General features: G+C 50.4%; 8 protein-coding genes across 8 annotated transcripts; 3 read left to right on the forward strand and 5 right to left on the reverse strand.

Annotated features, from left to right (window-relative positions):
• Positions 1-274: 274 nt before the first annotated feature.
• yap1 (putative bZIP transcription factor AP-1/Yap1) lies at positions 275-2,153 on the reverse strand (the record flags this gene model as incomplete). Its single annotated transcript, XM_022532399.1, has 3 exons — positions 275-425; positions 489-1,618; positions 1,680-2,153. 3 exons carry the CDS (start codon positions 2,151-2,153, stop codon positions 275-277), a joined length of 1,755 nt encoding a protein of 584 aa, XP_022390038.1.
• A 2,076-nt stretch (positions 2,154-4,229) lies between these two features.
• Positions 4,230-5,204, forward strand: ABOM_005271 (uncharacterized protein; the record flags this gene model as incomplete). The annotated part of the gene is made up of 3 exons (XM_022532400.1): positions 4,230-4,280; positions 4,333-5,059; positions 5,116-5,204. The coding sequence occupies 3 exons, from the start codon at positions 4,230-4,232 to the stop codon at positions 5,202-5,204; spliced, it is 867 nt and encodes a 288-aa protein (XP_022390037.1).
• Positions 5,205-6,101: 897 nt separating this feature from the next.
• ABOM_005272 (putative 3-hydroxyacyl-CoA dehyrogenase) lies at positions 6,102-7,984 on the reverse strand (the record flags this gene model as incomplete). The annotated part of the gene is made up of 2 exons (XM_022532401.1): positions 6,102-7,350; positions 7,425-7,984. The coding sequence occupies 2 exons, from the start codon at positions 7,982-7,984 to the stop codon at positions 6,102-6,104; spliced, it is 1,809 nt and encodes a 602-aa protein (XP_022390036.1).
• Positions 7,985-8,793: 809 nt separating this feature from the next.
• Positions 8,794-10,313, reverse strand: ABOM_005273 (putative cytochrome B5; the record flags this gene model as incomplete). Its single annotated transcript, XM_022532402.1, has 2 exons — positions 8,794-10,190; positions 10,238-10,313. The coding sequence occupies 2 exons, from the start codon at positions 10,311-10,313 to the stop codon at positions 8,794-8,796; spliced, it is 1,473 nt and encodes a 490-aa protein (XP_022390035.1).
• Positions 10,314-10,600: 287 nt separating this feature from the next.
• Positions 10,601-12,303, forward strand: ABOM_005274 (cytochrome P450; the record flags this gene model as incomplete). Its single annotated transcript, XM_022532403.1, has 2 exons — positions 10,601-10,730; positions 10,781-12,303. The coding sequence occupies 2 exons, from the start codon at positions 10,601-10,603 to the stop codon at positions 12,301-12,303; spliced, it is 1,653 nt and encodes a 550-aa protein (XP_022390034.1).
• A 164-nt stretch (positions 12,304-12,467) lies between these two features.
• On the reverse strand, positions 12,468-14,633 carry ABOM_005275 (Zn(II)2Cys6 transcription factor; the record flags this gene model as incomplete). The annotated part of the gene is made up of 6 exons (XM_022532404.1): positions 12,468-13,185; positions 13,234-13,324; positions 13,373-13,507; positions 13,562-13,800; positions 13,886-14,323; positions 14,371-14,633. The coding sequence occupies 6 exons, from the start codon at positions 14,631-14,633 to the stop codon at positions 12,468-12,470; spliced, it is 1,884 nt and encodes a 627-aa protein (XP_022390033.1).
• Positions 14,634-15,773: 1,140 nt separating this feature from the next.
• On the forward strand, positions 15,774-16,691 carry ABOM_005276 (endonuclease/exonuclease/phosphatase family protein; the record flags this gene model as incomplete). Its single annotated transcript, XM_022532405.1, has 1 exon — positions 15,774-16,691. One exon carries the CDS (start codon positions 15,774-15,776, stop codon positions 16,689-16,691), a length of 918 nt encoding a protein of 305 aa, XP_022390032.1.
• Positions 16,692-17,390: 699 nt separating this feature from the next.
• ABOM_005277 (putative C6 transcription factor) lies at positions 17,391-20,386 on the reverse strand (the record flags this gene model as incomplete). The annotated part of the gene is made up of 2 exons (XM_022532406.1): positions 17,391-18,948; positions 19,002-20,386. The coding sequence occupies 2 exons, from the start codon at positions 20,384-20,386 to the stop codon at positions 17,391-17,393; spliced, it is 2,943 nt and encodes a 980-aa protein (XP_022390031.1).
• Positions 20,387-25,663: the final 5,277 nt, after the last annotated feature.

Genomic DNA, 25,663 nt, shown 5'->3' on the forward strand with positions numbered 1-25,663 from the left:
CCCGATTCGCCTTGTATGAAACCAAAAACCGAAGAGAAAAAGGAAATATAAAGTATGAAAAGACAAATATCTCACAAATACATGTCGTCGGATAATGTTGATCCCAAAATAAAAGTAGATGGTACATATACCAGAGCGAATGTGACTCAATTTTGCGAGTATAGTTCCCAGATCCTTTGCTTGTCATGACGTCAGTTACAGTGTTGTATCATAGATATGGGTATCAAAAATCTGCAGCACACGATTGCGCATTATAGTCAGATGGCGAGGATTATTATTTGACGCGACCCATGATATCCTCCACGTCCTTTTGGTTCACAACTACACCGCCCTCCGAACAGCGGGCCTTCGTACGCAGTTCGGAACAAAGGTTGTCAACGTCAATTTCGCCATTGCGGAACTTCTCCATAGACTGCAAGCGATCCCTATGGCAGATAAAGTCAGTATGCCATTGATAATCTATGAACCCACATTCAGGCCGGACATACCAAATCTTAGTGCACGACAACATCTGTGATTTGTCCTCCCCAGGCACCACCTCCTCATCCATCTTGTGGTCAATTTCAGCAATCAAATCTTTCTTCGGTGGCTGCTGGTTAGCCAGCTCATTGAAATTGTGAGATGGACTTCCCAGATCCGGCAAGGGGAAGGCATCGTCAAAGAAGGTACCGAAGTCCTGCGACAAAATTGCATCTTGGGGTTCACGCCAGTCTCCGAACAGCACTGGATCAAACTGACCCCCATTCTGCTGCGCCAGGAGGTCAAGTCCAGGTCCGGACGTTTGTTCGTAGTTGCTGTTGGGTTGGTTGGGGGTATTCGACACGCTCTCGCTTTTGCCTCTCACAGCTGGAACAGGGTTATTGATATTGCCGCACGCCATGCCGAGTTGAGCGCAGAAGGAGGCCTCACCATCAATGGTGCTATAGGTACAAGCATGATGATTTTGAACACTGTCATTAAGCTTTGTGGCAGGTGAATTTGATGTCGGCTCCGGCGATGTGCCATTCGAAGACAGTATCTGACTCTGGTGCGAGTCCGACGAGGACGACGGAGAACAAGAATTGGACGAATCATGTGACGATGCGGACTGTCTGATGTTGTACACCGATGGAACCTTAGGAGAGGGATTGTTGGAGACTCCGTTGGCGGCTTTGGCAGTTGACATTCCCCGGTTGTTTGATCCGTTGAGTGATTCCCGAGTCATAACACCTGGAACTTGGGAGTCGCTTGTCGCCGGAGAAGAACCATCCCTAGACTTGTTTTGATTTGACTTGGTCAATGGGCCATTAAAGATGTGTCCTCCGGGAAGGTCTCCGAATTTGGGGAAGTCAAACATAAAATCGTTGTTATTGAGGCCGTACAAATTCCGGGAATGAGCGCTCGGGATAGCGCTCATTGCAGAGATTCCACTGCCGGTAGTCAGCCATGAGAGACGCTTGCGGTACTCCCTGAGCTCCACCTGCAAACGCTCGACCTGAGCGCGCAGTAGTCCGTTCTCCTGGTTTGCATCGTCAGAGGCCTTCTGCAACTCATCCACTTTGGTCTCCAAGTCCTTCAAATGCCTCTCCTTGCGCTCACGGAATGCCCGCTGCGCTGCACGATTTTGCGCCTTGCGCTTCTAGAGAGCACGTTAGTAACACAAACCCCGATCAATCTACTCCACAGATTTCAATGCATACCGAAGTAGGCTCCGAAGTCAACGGCTTTCTACCTGGTTTTTTTGCTGCTTTGTCATCGCTTTCTCTGCGCTTCTTTCCCGACTCTTCGTTTTCGTTGTCCGACATATCCTTCCGTTTTTCGCCTACCTCATGTTCTTCAGACGGGAGACTTCCCGGCAGGTCACCAATTAGATTATCGGAGCCTGGAAAATCGAAGTCAAGCTCCGGATTGAAGTCTAAGAAAGGACTCTCATCATCTCCGTAACCCAGTCCACCAGAGCCAGGATGCGTCTTATTGAATCCTGGCGACATGGTAAAGCTGCCGGACGACATGTTCCCAGGAGTACTGTCTGGGTCTGTCTTCGCTTGGGATCTTTGCTTATCGTTCTGTTGTTGTTGAGGGGGTTGATTGGAGGAAAGCGCGGCAAGAAGAAGGTCTTGTTGATCGGGGGAGAGATAGAGACCTTGATGATAGAGAGTATTGAAATCGGCCATCGCGATTATCGTATCTTTCGAAGCAGAATAGATATGCGAAAATATACAGATGCCGGGGCCACTCGTATGCTGAGCTAAGACCTGCAATCAAACCCGAATCAAAACACTCGACTAGGCTGTTTGGACCGTTGTGATAGCAAGGCCGGGCTTCCCGCCCGTTCGTTCTATCGTATAAAGTCACCAGTAATGAGAAGATATCTGTGTGATGAATGATTCAAGATGAATAATCAAAGCGACAGTGATTGAAGAGACGTAGCGTCGAGAATTGGCGTTACAGCGATGGTGAGGAGAACGCGGCAAGTTTGCAAGGGTTCGGGGATATATCAACTGAGAGATACTTCCGACTACAATTTGAAATCGAAAGCAACTGGCTGAGATCCGGCAAAGGAAAGTGCAAGTGACTGGTGGGAAAAAAAAATTGGCGTAGTCGGAAGAGGTGTATACAGACACCGGGAAAGCAGCAGGATGGTCCGACAGTGGCTAAACCGCGATGCACAATAACTAGGAGCCCCAAGACACGTAGAGATGATCAAACAGAGGGTGAGGTGAAGAAAGATGCAGGTTGATCCAAAGGTAGGTTCAGGGCAAGGTGTGTGAAAGGAGGGGCTCGGAGGGAGGCGAATGAGGCTAGAAACGGAGCAGTAGGCGGAGCAGAAGTCTTGAGAATGAATCGAAATACGTCAGATCAATTGGTGCCTACTTCAGGTGGACAGGGAACCAATGGACGGGGGGGAAGCGAATGCTAGAGAAAAGACCAGGGAGGATGAAGAAAGAAGAGGACGAGTTGGCGTAAGAGGGGAAGAGATGAGCCGATGCATTGCAGTCATTCGATACGGTACAGCGATGACTAGCCTGAGGTACCACTCTTTTGGTCGCCGAAAGAGCGGCAGCCCCTTTAGCGTATGGTTATTGGTTGCCTAACCCCAGGGTTACTGATCGAAGCCAATCAGGGCGGCAGATCGTGGGCGCTAGTTCGGAACCAGAAAATCCCAGTTGCTGCTTAGAAATCAGGCCAGACCCTCTTTTTTCTTTTCGCCTTTTCTGCCACTTTCCATTCCCTCGTGTTTAAAGCCGTTTGGTTCCCGCCACTCAGCAGATCCCATCCCGAACGTCTTCTCCACATCGTGGCTTTACTATCGGATGTCTCGGTCGACTGATAAGATGGGCTCTTCTTGTTTTGTGGAGATATTATCCTCTTTTCTTTCTTTCCCCTTCGTGCTATGGCTCCTTGTCCAGCTTTCTTCCTGTTTTACCATCTCATTTGTCTTGTATGTTTTTCCACATATAAACAGTCCAGCAATGTCTGCGATTTTCCTCCTGGATAGAAGTCAGTGTGAAACATCCGTCCTTATCGCCAAATCCTCGCAGATGGGTCCAACTTGATCTACCAATTGGACCAAATCTCCTCCGAGTTCGGGTCTTGCGTGACTCATAAACAGTTTATTTTATGTAGATCGACAAAATGGGGAAATTTCAAAGAACACATTCCCTGTAAATCCAACATCTGCTACCATTCTTGGGCAATCGCTGCAATGATTTTGATAGGTGAAACACGGTAAGGACCTGGATCTTCTCAAGGTGCGCCACAAGTAACCCGTGAGCAACAGTGGCAACAGTATTTGACTCTGTTCCACAAGATGAATCTCCGTTAATCGGTCAATTCCTTGGAATCTCCGGGGTGACGTGATATTCAATTTCAACCCATCACTGTAAGATCGTCATCAGTTCCCCAATTGCCTTCTAACTATAATAAGTGTAGTTGGTAGATTCTTAAAGAAATTAAGCTAATGGGGGGAGATCCACTCCTATATCGACTGATGGTGAGGACAACTGGAGTGCATCCCACCTGCAGAAGGCACCCTCACGTGATGCACTAACCACAAGGGGAACGTGCACAGGTATCTTATCCCAACTTCTCTTTGGGTCTTATCTTTGCCATCTGCAAATAGTTTGAAGATCCAATATTGATCTCCTTGAATAGCACATTCTCTCTTTTTCCTTTTGTCTATCCAATATCAATTCACTGTTTTGTTTGATCTTGTTTGTCTCGCTTCCAAAGAGGTTTAATATTTCACGATGTCGGACGTGGCAGCTCTAGAGGCCGAGGTCAAGGAATTCAAGTTACAGGTATATCTGTCAAGTGGTTGTGGAACTTCGATCTCTAACTCAGTCGGTGCAGCTTGAAACCGTCCAATCGAGTTTGCAGGTAGATCCAGATAACACGGAACTTCAGAGTCTCAAAACTGAGCTGGAAGAACTTATTAACCTTACCGAAACCTCCATCGCCGAGCTCAAACCTCCCGCCCCGTCCACGTCGAAATCGGTAAAAGAGCAAGGACCCCGGGACAGCTACCCCACGTCTCATACAGGCTATCGAAAGCCAACAGTTGAGCAGACGGAAGAGTCCGCCCCACCGGCATCTTTCTCTATCAATGAGCATGTTCTTGCCCGTTGGACTTCGGGCGACAACTCCTTCTACCCCGCCCGCATTACCTCCATCACCGGTTCCTCCAGCAACCCTGTTTACCTGGTCTCCTTCAAGTCCTACGGCACTGTTGAATCATTAACTGCAAAAGACCTCAGGCCTATCTCTGGCAATGATTCTCGTAAACGCAAGGCTGATGGAAGCTCAGGCAATTCCGCATCCCAATCCCCAGCACCTCAGCTGCCAAACTCGAGCGTGATCTCTGCAGCTGCAGATATCAACCCCGCATTGGCGAATCAGGCGCGGAAAGAGCCAAGCAAGGTAGGCGATGGCCCAGCGCGCCCCGCAAAGGCGCCTCGGAAGGTCAAAGCCAACCGGGAGCTTGAGGAGGGTAAGATGAAGTGGAAGGATTTTGCCAGTAAGGGAAAGTTGGGACGGAAAGAGAGCATGTTCCGAACCGGAGACGGTGTCAGCGCCCGAGGTATGCTTGTCCTGACCTGGTGCCCGATAGACTATGGCTAATCTTTACATCGGCAGTGGGCTTTACGGGGTCTGGTCAAAAGATGCGCAAAGACCCCACCAGGACGCGACACGTGTATCAACAGGCCGAGGACGAAGGCTACTGATGACGTGGTTCTGGAGTTTTTGCAGGGATTTTCCATGATATGATGGGCTTGGTTTTTTCTCCTTATTGTTCATATGCTGTTTTTGCGCAAGCTATCTATTGTTCCCATTACTAACAGGCTGTTGGTGGCAGATAAGTCATCTCATGATTGTCGAGGCAAGGAGTAATCGTACATAGAACGCGGCTTCAAGATATTGGTGATTCTTTACCCCATGAGTCTCTGGCGTCCCTCCTGCACGCGATCATTTCTAATCCGCCATCCTGTTAGGTATTATGATACGTCTATCGGAAATTAGGTTCTGATTGCCCAGCGTACATATTTTCCTCGTAGTATTTAATCCGACGGGGCGACACATATTCTGGAGAATCAATGACTAGGCTCTTGCGTAAATATCACTGTATGAACTATAGTAGAGGACTCAAATGGTTGTTTATAGCGCCATGCCCATATTCCAATTAGGAAGACATCCTATACATTGACAATGGCATATACTCGTACCTTGCATATCTATTGTCTCTGATTCGTCTAGAGCTCATGGATTTATTGTCAAAAACATATTTTTAGTAGGACATCACTGTCTTCAATCAACAGATTCCAGCATTGGACAAATGATAATGCCATTCGGCATAAGTGTACTAGCAATCGTCTTGTGAATTGATACGAAAAGCTGTATTCAAGCATGATACAGTCTTTGCTTTGTGAATTGAAAAGTATTGAATATCAAGTTTGCATCAGAATGAACTAATGGCCGTGAATCGGTCTTTTGGTGTTAATATCCCCAGCGCCATGAAGGAATTATATTCATCCTCCGTACGGCCGAACGCAGGTCACGCTATACAAGAATAACATGTGTCTATGATTCTATGATTCTATCTCTCTAGGCATACATCAAGATGGTCAAAGAATGGCTATTCCAGTATAGCAGCTGTTGTCCCGAAACATCACGGTCTTCTTCCCACCACTCACTCGATATACACTTCCTCCCAAATCCGTCACATACACTTGCTTTTTCCCGTCCAGTTTAATCCCGATAGGCTCGTGGAATTGCCTAGCTAATATTTCCTTTTCACTTTGAAGCTTCCTTTTGTCGGCCTTCCCACGAACTTCCACCCGATTCAACGAACACCCAGTTGGATGTTCGCCACGATCCGTCCAGTATAGTAACTGATTCTCCACATCCAGTTCCAAGTCGATCGGTTCAGGCAATCCTTCCAACAAGAGCTCAATGTCCTGTCGCCTATCCACTGTCTGGCCCGCTGGGATATCAACGCCCGCTCGGAAAATCCGTCCCTGACCACTCTTGCTGGGCCCCTTCTGCGTCCAGTAAATGTAACCTCGATCCATGTCCAAGGTGATACCGACACACCAGCGCGTCATATCTTTCCTTTCCTCGGGCTTATCGAGAGAGCCGGTACGAACCAGAACTTCGTGCTCGGTTCCGTCAAAATTGACTCGATGCACGCCCATGCCCTCACGGTCACAGAAATACACCTTGTTATTGATATCATCAAGGACCAGTTGCTTCGGCGTATGCACCGTACCAGAGGGCAGGAGAGTCCGGACATCCGTTCCGTCAAGGTTTGCCGAGTGCACGGAGCCATCATGTGTGGCAGTCGAGCGACCCATATTCGTCCAGAAGATGCGAGATGCGGTCCGCGAGACGTCAATCCCATCCGGCAAGGACTGCCCTTCAATGATAGTGGTCGTCTTTCCCGTACCCGGATGGTACTTGAGAATCCGTCCGGCAGTTGGAACGAGCGAGATATCAGGATTGTTCGATCCCAGACCGACGTCGAGTAAATACAGAGCCTCTTCGTCCTTGGCAATACCATTTTCCTCAGGCGTGGGAGGATACAATCCACCCTTATCACTCTTGAGTCCCAGTCTCCCAGGCGAAATATATTTCTCGCGCAGCCAGTCGACAGTCGAGCGGCCGTCTATCCCCCTCTCTTGAATATAGTTATCCTCAATGAGCGCCACTGTGTCCAGACCAATCTGATCCATCAGTCGGCACGGAGGCAGACTAGACGGAAGCTGGAACATGTTCTCCCACAGGAGATCGATTTCTTCAGGGGAGCTGACATCTTCTGCAAGAATCAGCATGATCTCCCGTTTGATGGCAGCCCAGAGACGGTTGAAGATGAACCTAGCCCCAATCAGCAAAACATTTCACAGACCCTACGTACGTACTATGCAAAAGAAGAGAGGACAAGAACTTACCCAGTTGACTCCCGTCTCGCCGTCACGGGGACCATCCCACACTCTTTCAACACAACCGTCAACAGCGTGAACAACTTCTCGCTCGTTTCTCCATCCGTCATCAACTCCACCGTCCGGATAGCAGGCGGCATCGTGAAATGCATATTTAGTACCCTTTCCCTTCTCTCGGGCTTTACCTCGTCCAGCATCAGCCTCGATTTAAAAGAACTGCTGTTCGATGCAATGATGCAGTCGGCCGGTGCATTGCGGTCGACTTCTGCAAATGTGCTGATCTTCAAAGGCAGTTTCTCTGGTACGGCTTCCACAACGAGCCAGGCATCTGATACGGCAGCGGGGATTTCGGTGAAGGTCTTGTATGTACCAGCGGTACGTTGCGAAGGGGTGAGAGCTCTGAAGTCTTGGAGGTGGCTATCGATGTAGCTGGATGCGTCCGAGAGGGCCTTGGGGGAGGGATCGCGGATATGCACGTTGTATCCACCTGCGAGGAAGACGGAGGCAATGCGGCGACCCAAGACCCCGGCTCCAAGGACCACGACGGGACGTGACGATGGTTGGTGCATTATGTATATGCTTTGATGTGGATAATATGATCGTACGGAGTATAGATCGATATATGAGGGTATACTGAGTTATATTACCTCATATACAAAGCCCATTCTTTACCATCTCTAGCCCTTATATACTTTACCCACTATGCACAACAGAGCACTCAGATCCCGTATATGGATATATATGCCGTGCATGCCGATATCCGATATCCATTGTTGAGCCGGTACAGGTTCCCCTCGGGAACCCTCGGACTCGGTATGGAGATACTTCGGAACGGTGACGGAGCGGATACTTAACCCTATGGACCAAACTTTGGAGCCATTCTATGCACTTCATATCGGCATGGGCTGCTCATATTTCGGGGAACGGTAAGCGGATGCAGTAAGTGCTTTGAGATTTTATGGTGGCTGTGGGTAAGGAGCGACTTGTGCTAGTGTAGTGCCGTGAGTGGGTGTTTGGTGTATAACTACTGTTGCGGTTTTTGCGTTGGTGATCCAGAGGTGGATTTAGTGCTACTCCATGGAAGTTCGTTTTTCTCTGTTCCCTGGTGTCATGGTATAGTATACCAGATTGCCTAGTTTTGGTAGGATGAAACAATGAATTATCTACATGTAACTGTGTGGTGCTGATGCGAGGATTTCAAGTTCTGATTATGGTACCATACTGTGCATTCCACTAAGATTCATTAAACAATACTTGACATTGTGTATATCCAGTATACAGTACTTGTTGGGTTTAGTTACCCAGCATTGACCGAGTAAGGTGCCGTAGGAATAGATGAACCATAAATCCAACCCAAAATATATTCACTATCTACACTCTAGAACAAAAACACCTGGTCCCCAGCCTTAGCAACAGCGCCGGGCATTGCCCACCCCATCGCCTGCAAGGTCTTCTTCATCGCCGCCAACATCGGTGGCGGCCCACACAACAACACTCTATTGTCCAGCGCAGCAGGCGCCAAATGCTTCGCAATAACATCCCCATTCACAAACCCCCGGTAACCCTGCCACGTCTCCCCGGGATGGCTCAGCACATACTGCACCTGGAACTTCTCGGGATGACACCTCGCGAACTCATCCAGCTCCGTGCGCAACAGAATGTCCTCTTCCGTGTTATTCGCGTATACCAATGACACCTGCGTCTTGTCGGAGTCGTCTTCGCAGATGGCCCGAATGAGCTGGTACATTGGTGTAATGCCTGTTCCACCCGCGATCATCCCGATATGCTTCGCGTATTGTCGGGAATATTGCATTGCGCCCTTGGGCCCGCGGATCTCGATCGACTCACCTACTTTCATCTGCTCCAGGTGCTGGGTCATTGCTCCGTTGGGGTATACCTTGATGAGTAGCTCGATGCGACCCACGTCGCTGTTGTTTGATACGGGTGTGTACGACCTCGAGACGCTTTGTCCATTGATTATCGCTCGTAGGGCGATATGCTGACCCGTCGGCAGGCCGAGAATGTCGTCCGGGTTTGGCAATGCAAAGATGAATCGATATACATGTGGCGCGACTTCCGTTTTGCTGGTCAAGATGAATGATCGCCATTTTCGCGGATCCAAGACACTCGGTTTCTTGAGTGGTAGGTTGGTCCGGGGCAGCTTGATCATACGTGCTGTTTTGGCTGGTCGACGCGGTACGTGGTGGGTGAATTCTTGTTGCACGTCTAGCTTGGTTGAGATCCACGTGCCCAGGCCCAGGGTTAGAGAGAACTGGACTGCGCTGGCGATGCCCACGCCGGCCCAGAAGTGGGATCCGTCGTGGTCCGGGCCCTGACGGAGAGAGAGAGATGCGGTGAGGGAACGCAGAGCGTAGGCTATCTCGGTGGTGGTTATGCCGCGGTGGTAGGCTGTTATGGCGGCTTTGCCTACCAGACCGGTCATGGCGCATTTCATGATTGTTTGGATTATTGATGACCAGGAGGTGGATTTTTTGACGTTGACAGCCGCGGATTGGGAGACCTGCTCGTAGGCTGGACGGTAGATCTCGACGGATTCGGATTGTTCCTGGACTCGTGAGTATAGGGATAAACTATGGATAGAATGCGTATTTACCTCTGTCGGTAAGTCGCCTACATAGAAAGGCTCTAACTGTTCCCGGGCTTCGTCGGAGTGCCCGACTTCCTCGAAAGCCTCTGTGGCGTCGGTGCCAGCGACCTCAATAAGAACGGCGCCCCCACCGGGGTGGTCTTCAAGGTATTTGGTCACATCGTAGACTATGAGCAGTCAATATCATTCAGGCAGCATGATCGGAGAGACACACCCTTGTTGTGGAGGACAATCCAGATATCGTCTGGTTTACAGTGCATTTGGACCTGTTCAAGGGTGAAGAACGGCATTTTGATGATGAAGACAGCTTTACCCTCTGGAAGCGGACATGGACAACTTAGTCATTTATATCTTCGACTGTCTTCTGCGACTCCTGTGCCGTTCTATCCAGACGATGGTCCTCGGGCGACTTTCGTACGAACTTCGGACGAGGACTCCTCTGCAGCCGAAGATCAACATGGGGACGGTTATTCGGATGGGATGGCATCTTCACATTTGAATTCATTCAGGTATATATTAAGGTCACTTCCAGGTGAGTCTTCGATCTAGTCAGTCCGTTCGAGCATTGATGTTCGTCATGCAGTGTCAATTCCATCTCGTGGGCGACGACATCGCCACCGCGCAGTCGATAGAAGTAGACTCGCGCTGGAAGTTTGAAGACCTCCAGCGTGCTGTCGGGGGAGTTTTCCATGTCACTCTGCCAACCGGTAAGCTTTTCACCGACACTTCTTCCTTACCCAAAGTCCTAACATTGCAGGCATCTCCTTCCACACCTCCGAAAACGAAACGTTGTCGTCCGTCGCCGACATTCTCTCTGCTCCACCATCTCCCATCGGCCTCCGAATCGACGGCAATGCCGTACAAACCCCCCAGGGACCTCCAGGGCTGCCTCTGGTTGGCAGCTTCTACGAGATCTTCCCAGACCACCTGGGTAACCACTATCGACTCTTTCGCAAATACGGCCCAGTGATAAAAACCACCAACATGGGCAAAACTACCTACCTCACGGACGATCCACAGGTCGCCTCAGTCTGTTTCGCAGAATCAGCCTACATGACCAAGAAGATCAACGAGAGCCATCCCCTCTGGGGCGTCAAAGACAACACCGCCATCTTCATCGGCGACACCGAGACTGAAAACTGGCGCCTCGCCCACAAATACCTCCCACCAGCCATGGGCCCCAAAGCCGTACGACACTACACAGGCCTAATGCAAAACTGCGCAAGAAAGTCTCTACCCGTGTTCGACGAGTTGGATGCCCGCGACGAGTCCTGGAACGTCTACCAGTATATGGTCAAGCTGGCCTCGCAGACCATCGGGTCTTTCTCCCTCGGCAAAGACTTCGGCCACTTCGACTCAGTCGACAGCCCCCTCCACCCGATCGCCACGAACATCGCCAGCCTTCTCTCGCTCAATAAGAAGATCACCGCCCGCGGTGAATGGTACCGCCACCTCCCCTTTGGCGACCCGGCCCGTCTCCGTCAGGTCCAACACACCATCTACACATTGCTGCAGGAAGCCATTGACGAAGTCGCCGGCTCCGGCATTGCCGACGCTCCCATGAACGAAGCCGCGCTCAGCGCCTCCTGCGTCGTTGACTACCTCCTCCACGCGGTTGACGACAAAGGCGAGCACTTCCCACAGAGCCTCATCCTCGCAAACATGCTCATCGTCACGGGCGCCGGCTTCACCACCACCTCCGCGCTCCTCTCCTGGCTCCTCTACTGTCTGGTCACATACGAAGGCACGCAGGACCGCCTCTACGCCGAGCTTGTAGAGCACGGCATCGTCGGTCCCAATGGCGAACGCAACCAGACAACCTGGACCCCCGATCTCGCGCATAGCCTGCCGTACCTCGACAAGTTCGTCAAGGAGACGCAGCGCCTCCACAACGCCAGCTTCCAGCCGGGAAGAACCACCAAGACTGATGTCGTGCTTCCGGGCGGGTATCGTCTCCCGCCTGATAGCGTTATTGTCCCTGCGTTGTATGCTATCCATACGAATCCGAAGATCTGGCGGGACCCGTTCCGGTTTGATCCTGGCCGGTGGGATACGGAGGAGGTTAAGGGAAGGCATCGGTGCGCTTATGTTCCGTTTGCGACGGGGCCGAGGGGCTGTATCGGGTTTAACTTTGCGTTGTTGGAGGTCAAGATTTTGTTGGCGGAGTTGGTGAGTCGATATGAGTTTGTGAGGGACGGACTGGAGGCGATTGATTATGATCCCGAGTTTCAGTTGATTCGGCCGTTGAACTTTTATGTAAGGGCTAAGCGGAGGGCATAGATGGTAATGTATGACTGTTAGATTTGATAGAGTGTACACTAGATATAGAATAGATGTTTATGATTAGGGCTGGAATGTATGCTGCTGCTCCATTATAGAATAGAGGTTGAGTTAGAGCACAAATCTCTTACGGTAAAGAGTTATAGCTCTCACCTGGCTGTATGTCACACCGCGACCTCTCGATAAGTCTCTCGCAATGCTTTCAGGGCCCGAGAATACGGCCCAAAATACCGAACATTCGTATCAGCATCGCACCACTCAGAATCCTTCTCCTCTTTCTCTAGCACTGCGATTAGGCGCTGCACAAGCACGTCTGGGTTCCGCTGGTCCGCCATGGGTAGTGTCTCTAGCCCCTTGAGTGTAATTGCACAGCTAACCGCGTTATGCACAAACGCCCACGACCGACAAACGCTCGCCGAGAACCGATGAAGATCAAGAAAACTCTCGATCGCTTGCATCGCCTGGTTTACACAGTCCATCGCAGCACCATTGTAAAGGGAAGAATGAGGTTCCACCTCACTCATATATACTCGGCTCAGTCTGCAAATACCATATCCTAAATGGACTCCAAGGGCTAATCGTTCTAGATGAGCTTGGACTGAGGTGCACCGTGACTTGTCCGTGAGAAACGGGGCGGCGTCGTCCCAAACTTCTTCAAACTGTCGTTTATACCTGAGCGCGCTCTGCTGTGGGTCTTCGAGATTTCCAGCTGTCTCTTGTCGTGCTTTGTTAAGGAGGATGTTGCAAATAGTGAAAATGGATTCTTGGAATGAAAGGCCCTCGGTTTGCTGTCTATACGGGATGGGGCAACTCATTGTGATTGTACTTGGGGGACGGTCGTATGTAAATGAGAGGAATGTATCTTGCCAAACGATTGTCCACCTATCCTTTTCTTAGTTGTGCAGCCAGGGGTATATCGAGGGGGCATACCATAATCTGTTGCGCTGGAATTGCTCGGATTCTGGGAGAGACGGGGATGCCTCATGGAGACCAATACTCTGAGCTAATCGAATGGTTGAACCTGCCACAATCAATATATGTAGCTAGATGTCGAGGGCCATATGCATACCCATCAGTATCCATGCACTGTTGGTATCCAGATTATTGCGCAAACAATGCCCAATCAGTGCCATGGCCTGGATCTGATCCAGGTTGGTATGGTTGAAAAAGTTTGACATGCGAAGACATTGGAAGGATGAGCAAACTACGTTGTTAGTTTTATACTAGATTTTCCAAACGAAAGGCAGTATCAACATACTGAGGACCTTTGACCGCAAATCCCGCTCCTTGATCGGATCATCTGAAAACTGCACCCCACAAGCTAGCACAGCGAATAATAGCGCCAACCAAGACGAATCAGGTCCGAAATCTTCAGCTGTAGCTTCTTCAGATGCAGCTCGTTCGTCTAAAAATGCGAACAAAGCAGGGCCGAACTGGTCGATGGTCACCAGCGACGGGTAAAACGGGTAAACAATTGATTGGTAGACCTGCCAGTACCTACGGTAGTTAGTTAGTCTCGGGAAAGCAAATATCGAGAGTGTCTAGCTTCAGAACTAAATACTATCAAGTCAGAGATGCATACCGGATGATATCCGAATCGTCCGGCAACGTCTCACAGACGTTCTTGGCTGTTGCCTCCGCCCCCCAGAGATTAGTGAAAGGATATGCCCGTGGAACAAATTGGTCGATTAGTGCATCATGCAGCATCGCATCTCCGGTTGCCGACGCTCGACGACACCCCAGTGCAAGAGGGGTGTCTGAGTGGATTCCCAGATAGATAGTGGCGCCTGTAGCGTCTTCGACAAAGTAGCGTCCAGGCGATTTACTAGCTGGTTGGGTACGTAATTGGCCAGTATTGCGAGTTTCACTTACGGAGTGAGGACTGTGGGACGTCGCCGTAACAGTCGCGCGTAGGTCCGCCTTGAGCGAGGAGATTTGCTCCTCGATCTTCTCCAGCTTAGAGATGAGAAGGCTGGGGTCAGTTGAAGGCTGGGATTGCGCCTCTTCAATTGTACTATTTCTATCACAAAGTCAATAAGCTGCCGAAGATTGGCGAATAGAACATACAGAGCATCTAGATTTAGCTCACTCGGCCCTTGAACATCCCTCGGTGTAGGTTGTAGTGCTCTCGCCTCGCTGCCGGAAGTAGTCGGCACACGACATAACTCGCTATGGCCGCGCTTGATGCAATTGGAGCATGGTTCTCTTCCATCACAACGGACCTTACGGTGTCTGCAAGGGAAACAGGAGCGGATGCCGCGGGTCTTGCGTTTATTTTTGAGCAGTTCGCGGACGACGGCAGTGTCGTAAGGATAGGCGTTTTCCGCCATGCTGGGTGCACGACGTGATTTTACTTTATGGATGTTATCCCTCTATGATGTGTTGAATCTCTGTATATCCATTAAGCGATAGATGAGCAGCCGATGGAGAATTGAGCCTGCAGAACAGCAGCTGTAAAGTTCCTGAGCGTTGAAGTTCGTTCCAGTGGACGGAAACTTAAGTGAGCACGATGTATCGGTATTACCCGTCTGTGTCTGTATCACGCTAAACCGAGTTAAGATGATACCCATATGAAGTTCTCCCCATCTATCCATTCATTCTAAGGGATTCATCGATGATAAGTCACCCAGTGACAATAATAGGTCATCATCATGTAAATACTCAAGCAAAATTAGATCCTCAAGAGAGATCTTGTAGTAGTATCCCAGGCTCCTCTACCTTCAACCTGCCTGACTGGGTGAATAGACTGGACTAATATATCATTCGAACTAGTATATGATCAACTGGACGCGCCTCTTCCTACCAGTAGAAGTGAAGTTGCTATTTACCTGTCAGAACAGTAACTAAAAAGGCACTTACAAACCCAGCATTAGCATAGTTAATAGTCACTCACTCCGGCACCGCCACTGTGGCACCTCGTATCGCAAGTCATCTCAAAGGCGAGGCTTGAGCTTCCTGTATATTAAGTAACCTGCAAATCTAGCCCTAATTCCACATGTGATACAATCGCATCCCGACAAACAACCCTCAATAGGCCCTCTATCATATGCTGCACCATTGATTTGTTCTGTTCTCGCATATATCAATGGCCAACCCATCCTCTAAACGGAAGTTTCCCCTCTTCTAACCGACATGATCTCCGCGTCGAGTTCAAAACTCCGCAAGCCACCATGAAAATCATTCGTAATGGTCGGCCTCCGCCCATACAGATCCATCCAGACCACATGGGCTCCCATGGCTCCAACATCGAGATCATATCAAAAACAACTGAATTCCGCATGACTTGGCGATGATGGAATCGTTACAGCATGTACTAATTTCCCGTCCCCGTGCCAGCCCTACTTTTACCTCCAATGGTCCCGCCTTAGCATTCATTCAACTCATCAATTGTACAATTTTAGTAAAGAAATCATTTCAACCCAGAAACAAATACTAAAATTCCCTTAGAAAGTAAAAAAAAAAAAAAAAAAATGGCCTCACCCAAAACCAAACCCATCCCCATCCGCCTCCTAACCCACAACATCCGGACCATCCCCTGGTTCACCTTTCCCCCGGAGAAACCATGGAACATCCGCCGAAACCACATCGTCAACCAACTCGACTTCAACACAACCCACAACCCCGAGGCCATCATCTGTCTCCAGGAGGTCATGCACAGTCAGCTCACCGACATCCTGACTGGCCTGAACACCGCCCCCGACAGCGAGAGTGCGGAAGGCGAGGAGATCTGGAAACACGTGGGGAGCGGCCGCGACGGCGGCCAGAAGGGCGAGTACTCGCCCATCATTTACCGGGCTAGGGTCTGGGAGGTGGAATGGTCCACCACGCGCTGGCTGTCGGAGACGCCGGAGACGCCGTCCCGGGGGTGGGATGCGGCGTATAGGCGGATTGTGACGTATGCTGTTTTGCGGCATCGGGACACGGGGAGGAAGGTGCTGGCGATGAATACGCATCTGGATGACCGGGGGAAGGTGGCACGGTTCGAGAGTGCGAAGTTGATTCTGGAGTGGATGGAGGAGGTGCTGAAGAAGAAGGGCTCGGATCCTGTGGATGGCGTGGTCCTGTGTGGGGATTTCAATACGAATTCGAGGGAGAATAACGATGCGTTTGGGGTTCTCACTGCAGGTGCTATGGTCCATACAAGGGATTGTGTGGATGGGGAGAGGCGCTATGGCAATGTGAATTCTTGGACGGGCTTCAATGATACCCCCATTGATGATGCGCTTCTGGACTACGTCCTGGTGGGACCTCTCAAAGGTGGTCATGTCCCGTGGAATATCCGTGCGTATGGCATCCTCACCAATCGGTTTGATGATGGAATTTTCAATTCGGATCACAGGGCGGTTGCTGCGGATGTGGAGTTGGTCGGTTCTCCCAAGCGGCTTTGATGAGGATATGGTCATGATTGATGCATTGATTCACTGGACTTGTTGCTGCGTTACTACTTTTATCTGGGTTACCTAGTGATCGGCACGGATCATCCGTACTTAATAACTTTCACAATTTAGGGCTATTCACTGAACGTCATAGGTCCATTGTAGCAAAGAGGATTGCATAGATAAAATGACTGGTAGGGAGATAAAATGACGGAAAAGGAAGCCTTGTGGTGCAGTCACCCATCAAGATAATACAACAAAAACCTGGGTATGCTTTACTTTTGTAAAGTAAGTAAACAACGAAAGATATCAAACGAAAGAAATAAAAAAAAACCACAGTGCGGATTCGTCATCAGTAAAAAAAAAAAAAAAAAAAAAGTCGTTCAACAGTCATGCAAATCGCAAGGAGTCCCATCCCAGTCAAGCAATCAACCAGACGCCGCGCTCAAGGTAAAATCAATCCATCCCTAACATACGCCCAGTAAAGCAGTCAAACTCGATGTCGAGTCCCATCCTCCCGATACCCTTGAGGACCACCTTTTGACCGACCTTGTGCCCAACCCTCGTGTGATCGTGATTCCGCTGAAACGGCATACATACTCATACAGTACATGGCGCGCACAAAAATAATAGTACAGACGAAAGGATGCAAAGACAATGACCTAATATCAATCATCAAAGATAGAACGAGAAAGAAAACATCAAGGAACGTCAACGGCAAAACTCGGTCCAGACGGTGCTGAGCCAACTGCCCGACAGTCCGCCATCCGATGGCATGACCCCCGGCATTTGATCGTACTCGCATCCCTCCAGGAATGCCAGCACGTCTTCGCCACCCAGGCTAGTAGACCACGTGCTATTTGTGGTGAAGCTGTCCATGCCATCTACCGTCGCTGGAGGGGAGGCTGCCGGGTGCACTGAGCCAGGAGGCGGCAACAGCGGAAGACCATGCGATGGAGCGGCATTGATAGGGGGTAGAGACTGAGAGTATGGTGGTGGTGGCGGTTGCTGGCGGGGACCCAACCATGGGTTCAGGGGCTGAAGACGGCCAGACTGGGATGCAACTGTGCTGTATTGCGCCGACGTTGCGCCTGATGTTGTGGCGGGTGGAGCCCCGTAGGAACCGGCCGGTCCAATGGCCGGAAGCGTAGGAGATGAATTGTTATATAAGGATCCCTCGGGGTGATGCTGCAGCGATGGAAGCGAGAACGGAGATTGGGATTGCAACGACCGACCAGGAGGCAACGGGAGACTAGGGCGTCGCTCGCCATCGGGCCCAGGGAGCGGCATACCAGGACTATTAATGGGCACCCAGGACTCACGGCGTCCACCGGCGCCATCTAGCGAAACCTCCATAGATTCTCCTGGATCACTGCGAACAGCGTTGCTGCCAGCATCGCTGATGTTGGTCACCCGATCACTGACTCCAGCCGCGCCATCCTCATCGCCGCCGTTTTCTGGTAACTGGTCTTCGATAGAACCGAAGTCAAGGAACAACTTTTCGAGCATCTTAAATTCTTCAAGACCGCCACCTACTCCGCCCTCACGGACGGGCCGGATACCACTGGCTTGTATGTCCATAACCTCGGGGATCGTTTCCAGTTTACGGGAGTGCCGGCGGAAATCCTGTTTGACCTTGGAGAAATAACTATGGAGTCGGTTAAGTGTACGGAACCACCCACGCGCCATTTTAAGGCGTGTCCGCATCTCGCGGAGGATATCGAGAGCTTTCCGAGTCTGGCCTTGGCCTGGTTGATTGCCATCACCAGTCGGATTGGATTTTGAACCAAGGATCCCTTCTGGATCCATGTGTGGAAAGTGTGCTGCGTAGATACCAATGAAGGCAGCATTGTAGACAGCGAAGCCCACCAATGGGTTCTCGACGAGCACACCTCGGTCCTGGCAGGTTACGACCAAGTCCATCATCTGTCGGGCGGCACTAAAGAGCTCGCGAGCGCTCTCGCGCCAGAAACCATCGGGTGCGCCCACTTTTTCGCCAGGAAAGAGAGGCTCGTCTAGAGGACCAACGGGCTCTGCACAGCGTACAGGAAGAAATGGGATGTAGGCACGGTGAAGGACGAGGACTGAGAGAAAGTAGACCACATGCATCAGGGTGTAAGGGGAAAGATTGGTCTTGTACATGATATGAGTGTCCGTATTGCGCGTCGAGTATTGAAGGTTGCGGGACAGTCCATCCTGGAATTCACCCAAGATCGACCGAAGTTTAGAGAATTGTGAGTCAGGATGCCATGGGGGCAATTGTTCGGTTCTATGATCGTTAGTTAGCTTTATCTAAATGAGATAGAGGAATTACTAGCACACCTTCTTCCACCAGCACAAGACCACTTTGCAATACTGCCCCAGATGCGAATGATACGGATGACGCGACTCAACACGGCCTCTTCGGCACCAATTTCCCAGCGATCGATCTCATCCTCACTTGAGTCCTTTCTCCGAGAAATGGGGGACCAAGACTTTGGGTCAGGGGTGATGTTACTCGGAAGTTTGTCGTCACCGAAGCCCCCCAGACTCTGACGAATGCTAGGTATCTGGACACCCTGTGCGCCAAAGCTCTGCGGGCGGCGAACAACGGGCTCACTCAGGCGCGAGGTACGCACGCGCTCTCCAAAGGCGAATGCGTTGTCACTAGGAAGCTGAATGCCTAGTTCCTTAACCCGGATCATGCGCGGGCGATACTTGCCACTGCTCAAACACCGATCAAGGATAAAGCATGCCCAAAAGGTGCGTCGCTTGGTTTCTTGCGCAATCACATCGTCGGACGTTTGTTCCTTCAGCTCCATACCGCGTCGGGAAATACCAAAGAGTTCTGTTTCCGTTCTAAACGCGGAGGGTGATCTGGGGCCATCTCGTGAGAAGACATCATTCTCTAGTTCGTAGGGAAGACCCATCGCCTGGGACAGTCGGATGGCCATGCCCACATATAACCACGCACTCTTACCACGACACATGCCCCATTCGTGGAGCGCCAACATTAACAATGCTTGCACGCGGGTCAAGTCGGTTATGGCAAGGCTGGCACCGTCAACACCGGCCAGCCGGCTGCGCAGTGCTGTCGCATAGAACTCGGACGCGAGAGCTGGATTGGAAGGGCTTCCTTGTGATGCGGGAGAGTGGTAGGCAACGAGCTGGGGATGGAAACGAGCAGTGAGGGCAAGCACTCCGAGGGGAATCAAAGGACTTGGATCTGATTTTGCTGCTGGTGGACTCTGAGCGTTTTCTCGGGAATGTTCTTGATTTGTAGGAGCGGTCGATGATGAGGACGACTGAGGGCCGGAGAGCTGTCGAATGTGGCCCATAAAGGTAGCAGGGTGCAGGAAAGGTAAAATAGTCGCAAAATGGGACTGGAATAAGTCGAACACAGCTTCCCAGACCTTAACCGTCAATATGGACGAATCGAGCACATCGAGGGTTCCTTTGGCGGCATCCTTTGCTGCGGATGACGAGACCGCAACGGACTTGCGAGGCCGTTGCCTTTTCGGGCCATCCATGTCTCCATTGCGATCATCTCCATCTGCCAAAGCAGCGAGATCCCGCTTGGCAGCAGCTCCACCGACACCGATGGCTGGCGTAGGATATATACATTCTCGGCCGGACGATTCACAGGCGCGACAGGTGGTGTCGATGCCGGCATTGACACATTTAATCTTGCTGCGACGGCAGCGGGCGCAGGCGATGCTGGACCGCATTATGGGAAAGATTCGAGACGCGCGAGACGGGGTCTTCCGTCTCCCTCGTCGATCGGATAGAAATGAAGGGGGCGGATCAAAGGGAGGGAATCCAAGAAGGGGGAGGGACAATGCAGCCCCAACGGCTGCTGGCGACACGTTGTGGTGAGGCCTCCTCAGCGTTGTTTCCCGCGGTATTTCTCCGGTAATATTTCCCCGGGATTCCGAACCAGTGTCGTGATGCTTTGGGGAAAAGGGGTGACAGAAAGGGCCGACCTCCCTCGGCTGTAGTATTTGCGTTAGTACAACAGGCGCGGTCACGCAAAGTCCGAAAGGTTGACCGACCTTCAGCACCGTAGCGTTCTTTTTCCTTTTTTTTTTTCTTTCTTCCCTTGTCTCTCAAGTATGTTCCCGTGCGCAGCACCGGACCCCTTACAGACAGTTGGATAAGTGGTGGTAGCTAGCGTCCAAGTGACAAACAGGCGGAAGAGTAAAAATGAGGCGGAAGGGCAGGGAAGAGAGAGAGAGAGAGAGAGAGGAAATAAAAAAAGAACTAGGGTAATGTGCGACGTGGATAAAAGCACGCCCGCAAAGGTATGTGGAGTTTAGGTGACGGAGCAGGCAAAAAAGCACAGTAAATCCACCACAAGAAAGTCTCTCTCACACGCACACACTGCGGCAAGACGAGAGAAAAGCGGGAATAAGCGGAGTGTGGGGGAAACTCTCAGCCCAGGGTCGGGGCACCGGTCCGGCAAGGCGAAATGGCTGAGGAAATGGGGAAGGTCTTAACACCCGTCGGGTAGTGTGGGGGAGGAGCTAAGGGAGGGAAAGAATAAAAAAAAGAAAAAAAGAGAAAAAGGGTAATCAAAGGGGGAGACGGAGGGAAGACGAGGAATAAGAATGGTTCCTCTCGTTGTTCGCTCTCTCTTTTGTTCTCCTTCCGGCGGACGAGCATACTAACTAGGCATAAGACTAAGAGGAATCTCAGGCACATCCACTGGGGCAGGAATTGCGGAGGCCCGGCCAGCGTTAGTCCCCAGTGGGTCTAGTGTCGCTGGTGAGCAGCAAGTCGATGCAAGGACGCGACCGAGCCGCCGGAGAGTGGGAGGTGGAGCCCCAGTTTCCGAGAGCCGATGAATGTGATCATAGATGCTGAGAGACGAGTTGAGAGTGTGAGTGAATATTTCTTGAGGGGTATCATTCAAAATTCAAATCATACCATAATACTGACGTGAGTTATCCAATCCGGGAACAATTTCCATGTCCAACCGGACAAAACATACCAACGTAGACACGAGAGTAGACCACAGCAAGCAGCGTGGGGAGGCAAAAGGGAAAAAAAAAAAAAAAGAGTGGCCGAGAGTCGGGTAAATTACCATAATTTTACTGGGGTTCCGTCCGGAGAGGCTGCCGTCTGCTTGTCATGGCTCGTAATAATACGAAGTCCTTCGGGAACTACCAGTTGGCGGCCAGTAGACCCGACCCGATCGATAGGAAACTCTTATTACAGTGACTACTGCCTGACATCCACCTTCACGATTACTTAAAATCCACTAAGCCTAGTGGTCGAGTTATATGTGCAGTGTAATGAAATCATGAATCATGCAAAGAATCTACACTGGACCTAAACCTGGGCTTGTGTATTAAAAAATTGGAAGGTGCTCCCTCTATGGATTCCAATTTCATTTCCCTACCGGCCGACCGAAGAAGCCGGTTACCAGCAGCCGTGCGGAACGTCACTTGACACCGCAAATTTACTGCTCCAGCATTCAAGCTATTACATAACCATTTTTCCCTTCCCCGGCTTATTGTCGTCCAAAAAGGCAAAACGGTTATCCAGTTCTTGGGGCAACGCGCATCCACACACATTGCTAAAATAAATATCAATCATAACATTTATCCAGATCTGTCATCGCTCCTATTTTGTTAATTATTTCCCCCTTCGTCTACTTCCCCATAGCTGGGTCGCATCTATAATTCCGATCGGTTATTATCCGGGGTTGAGAAGAGGACAGCCAGAAATATCATGCCATCCACCGCTGTCTGACTGGGAGCTCGAACAACAAGCTCACGTTGAGCCCTATAAGTTCACACGGATCCCAAGCTTGACAGTACCCCAGCTGCATCCTTACTCCAAACTCTAAAAATAAGATCCCAAAATTGCAAAATGAGGGGAAACGGCAAATGAATCACACTCCTCAACTAACGAACCTCGGGTATCGACTCATGTTCATGGGATTTTATTTTCGTCCGTCGGGTATGGATTCAGCTGTAACTTCAGCCACGCAGGCTGACTTCTTTTTGATTTATTTATATTTTATTTTATTTTTTTAATCCTTAAGGCCCTTCCTGCATTGGGGCCTCCCCGCGGGGAGAGAAGCGAGATCCTAATGGACTGCTCATCCTTGTCTCGATACTGATTTGAGGACCAGACAGTATGCCAACGGAGATTGGCTGGCACTCACAGGGATAGAATCCCGATCGACACGGAAAACGCTGTCTGCACATGAGAGTTTGTCCATACAGAGAAGATCATGTTATATTATATCATGTGTTAGGTCATGTGTACGACGTTGATCCCAAATCTCATACGATATAGCATCACCTGTACAACTCATAACCCCCTTATTTTCTTTTTCTAGTTTGTTCGTTTTAGTTTCGTGTGGATTAATCCGTACGGAGTATCTTCAAGGAATGAATGAGATCTTTGTTTGCCCACGGGAGTCGTACAGTATGACCCCACGCTCTGGGAATGAATCGAACCCGACCCGACCAACATCGGAATTCCCAGACCGGCCCTCTGCGCAGTCCCATTTTAACCGGTCCCGTGTCGCTGCTCGGCCCCAGCCGCCATTCATGATTGGTCCCCAGTTACCACCCGAGGCTAGACAAGCGAACCGATCCCCGCAAATGGCCTCTTCGTTGATTCTTCGTTCATAATTAGGTTATGATTCGTTTAAGTAATAGTAGTTGGGCCGTGGGATAAATCGGGGATCCCCGGAGGAAACCCGATGTCAATGGAGGAAAAGGTGAGAAGGTGGTACGGGATGCCCTAAAAACACAAATCAAATAAAAAATAAAACGGGAAAAAAAAAAAAAGAACAGCAGCACCCTATTGAAGGGAGTATTATTTCCTACCTGCTATATAAGGAAATACTACCCGCAGCCAAGTTCTCCCGTGTCAGGTGCTCTGCAGATTTTGAAGCCTTACTCAAACTGTATCATCTGGAGATGTAACTACGGAGGTAGCAGGTACAAAGGACTTGTGTAAATCGACCCGGTCCTATACCTTGTACATCGTCCGAATTTGCTTCTTCTCTCCGGTAGGGAGTGCGACGACACGGTGCCAGTCACAGTAAGGAGATTGGATGACACGCTGTATCTCCAATGCTAGCCTGTTCGTACTACAGTAGTATGTCGCAGGTGCAGAGACTACTACTACCTCCCGAAGTACAGGGCACACGGGTGAGGTTGTACCCCCAACCTTTTGACTAACCTCACCCTTCATTATTACTCCGAGACTAAGGTTTCCCGAAAACAACCCCGTGATTCAAACATGGAAGCAATGAAATAATCGACCATAAAAGCAAGCGTAACGACCAGGATCCATCCTCCCACGCGAGATCTCCACTCCCTCACCCTGGGAACGGCATGGTCGGCCCCATCCTTTGATGTGCTCCGTCTGGACTCGGCCAGTGGCCGCACGGCTTAAGAATAGCCCCGTATATGACCGGTTTTCATTTGTCGCGACTGGCCGCCACGCCTCGTGTATCCATCTGTCCTCGGCCTAGCCCAGTGCCGTCTGGATCGAATCAAAAAGAAGATTTTCCGAAACGGAGGTCTATTACCTACATGGGATTAATCTAAGTTTTTAAACATTGGTATCGAACTTACTAACGGAACTAAGAAAATTTCCGGAGTCTGGGGTCCTGTCAGTACGTAGTTAGTACCTTTGGACCAACCGAACCTCTTTGGACGGATCACAGCGTCTTATTTTATCCAGTGTCTCGCTGCCCTTTACCCCGAAATCTTCATTGGATGGATACATACAACGCTTGGGGGGGTTATTTCTCATTCAGCTTTCAATTTTCCGGCGAACTGGCTAAATATCGGTGTGCGCGATCTACCAATGTGCTTCCCATCGGATCGCATACGGAGTGTTCCGTGCTCTAGATAGCTAGGGCTTACTCCATTTCTACGGAGCACTCAACTCCATAGTGCTCTATCCACGATCAGATTTAATAATATTACCATGAGACCAATCGGTCCGTGGCGCCGTGGCGCCACTCTGGGCGCTCCATCAGTAACATCCACTATCATAAACGGCGGTGCTCGAGTCTTTGAACGACTCTTTGAATAAAAAAAGTACGCCCGACGGGAAGGCATGCTTTGTGCTTTCTTTGTACGCCATGCCATGTGTCTACTTCTTCGGGTGCCAAATCCGGCCGTGTAGTCTTTATTTCCAAACACACAAAGACAAAAGGAAACCGTCAGACGGTACACCGCTGGACCTTGACCTGATTGCAGGTCGTTGCGAGTCTTCACGGGCCCTTGACCTTCGCCGGCCCGGGACAGGAGCTCGCCGACTCTAATGGTCAACGTGGACTCTTGGTGGTCCTGACGGGGGCCTGACACTTCAGCCCCAAAGCTAATTCATTTTATTTATTGGCGCCACAGGTACAGACCCCATGGGTCCCCTGAACAGCAGCCATTCACGTCGACCCTGCCCTTTGTCCAACCGAGCCCAGTGGCGTTATTGCGAGCCAGCGCTGGACGTGTGTACAGATTCGGGCAAACACTCCACCCCCATGTCGAGGGTCTATCAATCACGTGGAAGTTTCAATGACCAAGTAACCCACTCGCTGGAGGCCAATCGTCCATAGCAAGAGCCAGAATCCAGTATGGTTCACGAGAGAAATGAAACCAAGTCAAGCACTCGATGTAACTCGTCCACGTAGTCCAGTTATCGACGCTTGAGTCTTCTCCTGTGCTGTCACGGCCTGAAACTGCTCTGGAGCTCGGCAAACGCTTCCAATGCCATTGGATCCTTTCTGCCGATTTCATCCTCGGCTTAAACCCCGAGATCCGGGATCCTAGTCCAAGTGATATTCTCTTTCCTACGTAGTACACTCGCCAAGACCAATTGCCAAATGAGAAAATAGACAAGAGGCCAGGTATATCAGGCTGCCACAGGGCGATTCCATCCCCCAGATAGCGCACTTATACTAATGCGTCTCACTTGTGTATTGTTGGTGCACGCTCATTTCGCTTACCCCCCTACTCATCGTTCCGAGACCG

Source organism: Aspergillus bombycis (genome assembly GCF_001792695.1).
Source record: "Aspergillus bombycis strain NRRL26010 chromosome Unknown contig00033, whole genome shotgun sequence".
Lineage (NCBI taxonomy): Eukaryota > Fungi > Ascomycota > Eurotiomycetes > Eurotiales > Aspergillaceae > Aspergillus > Aspergillus bombycis.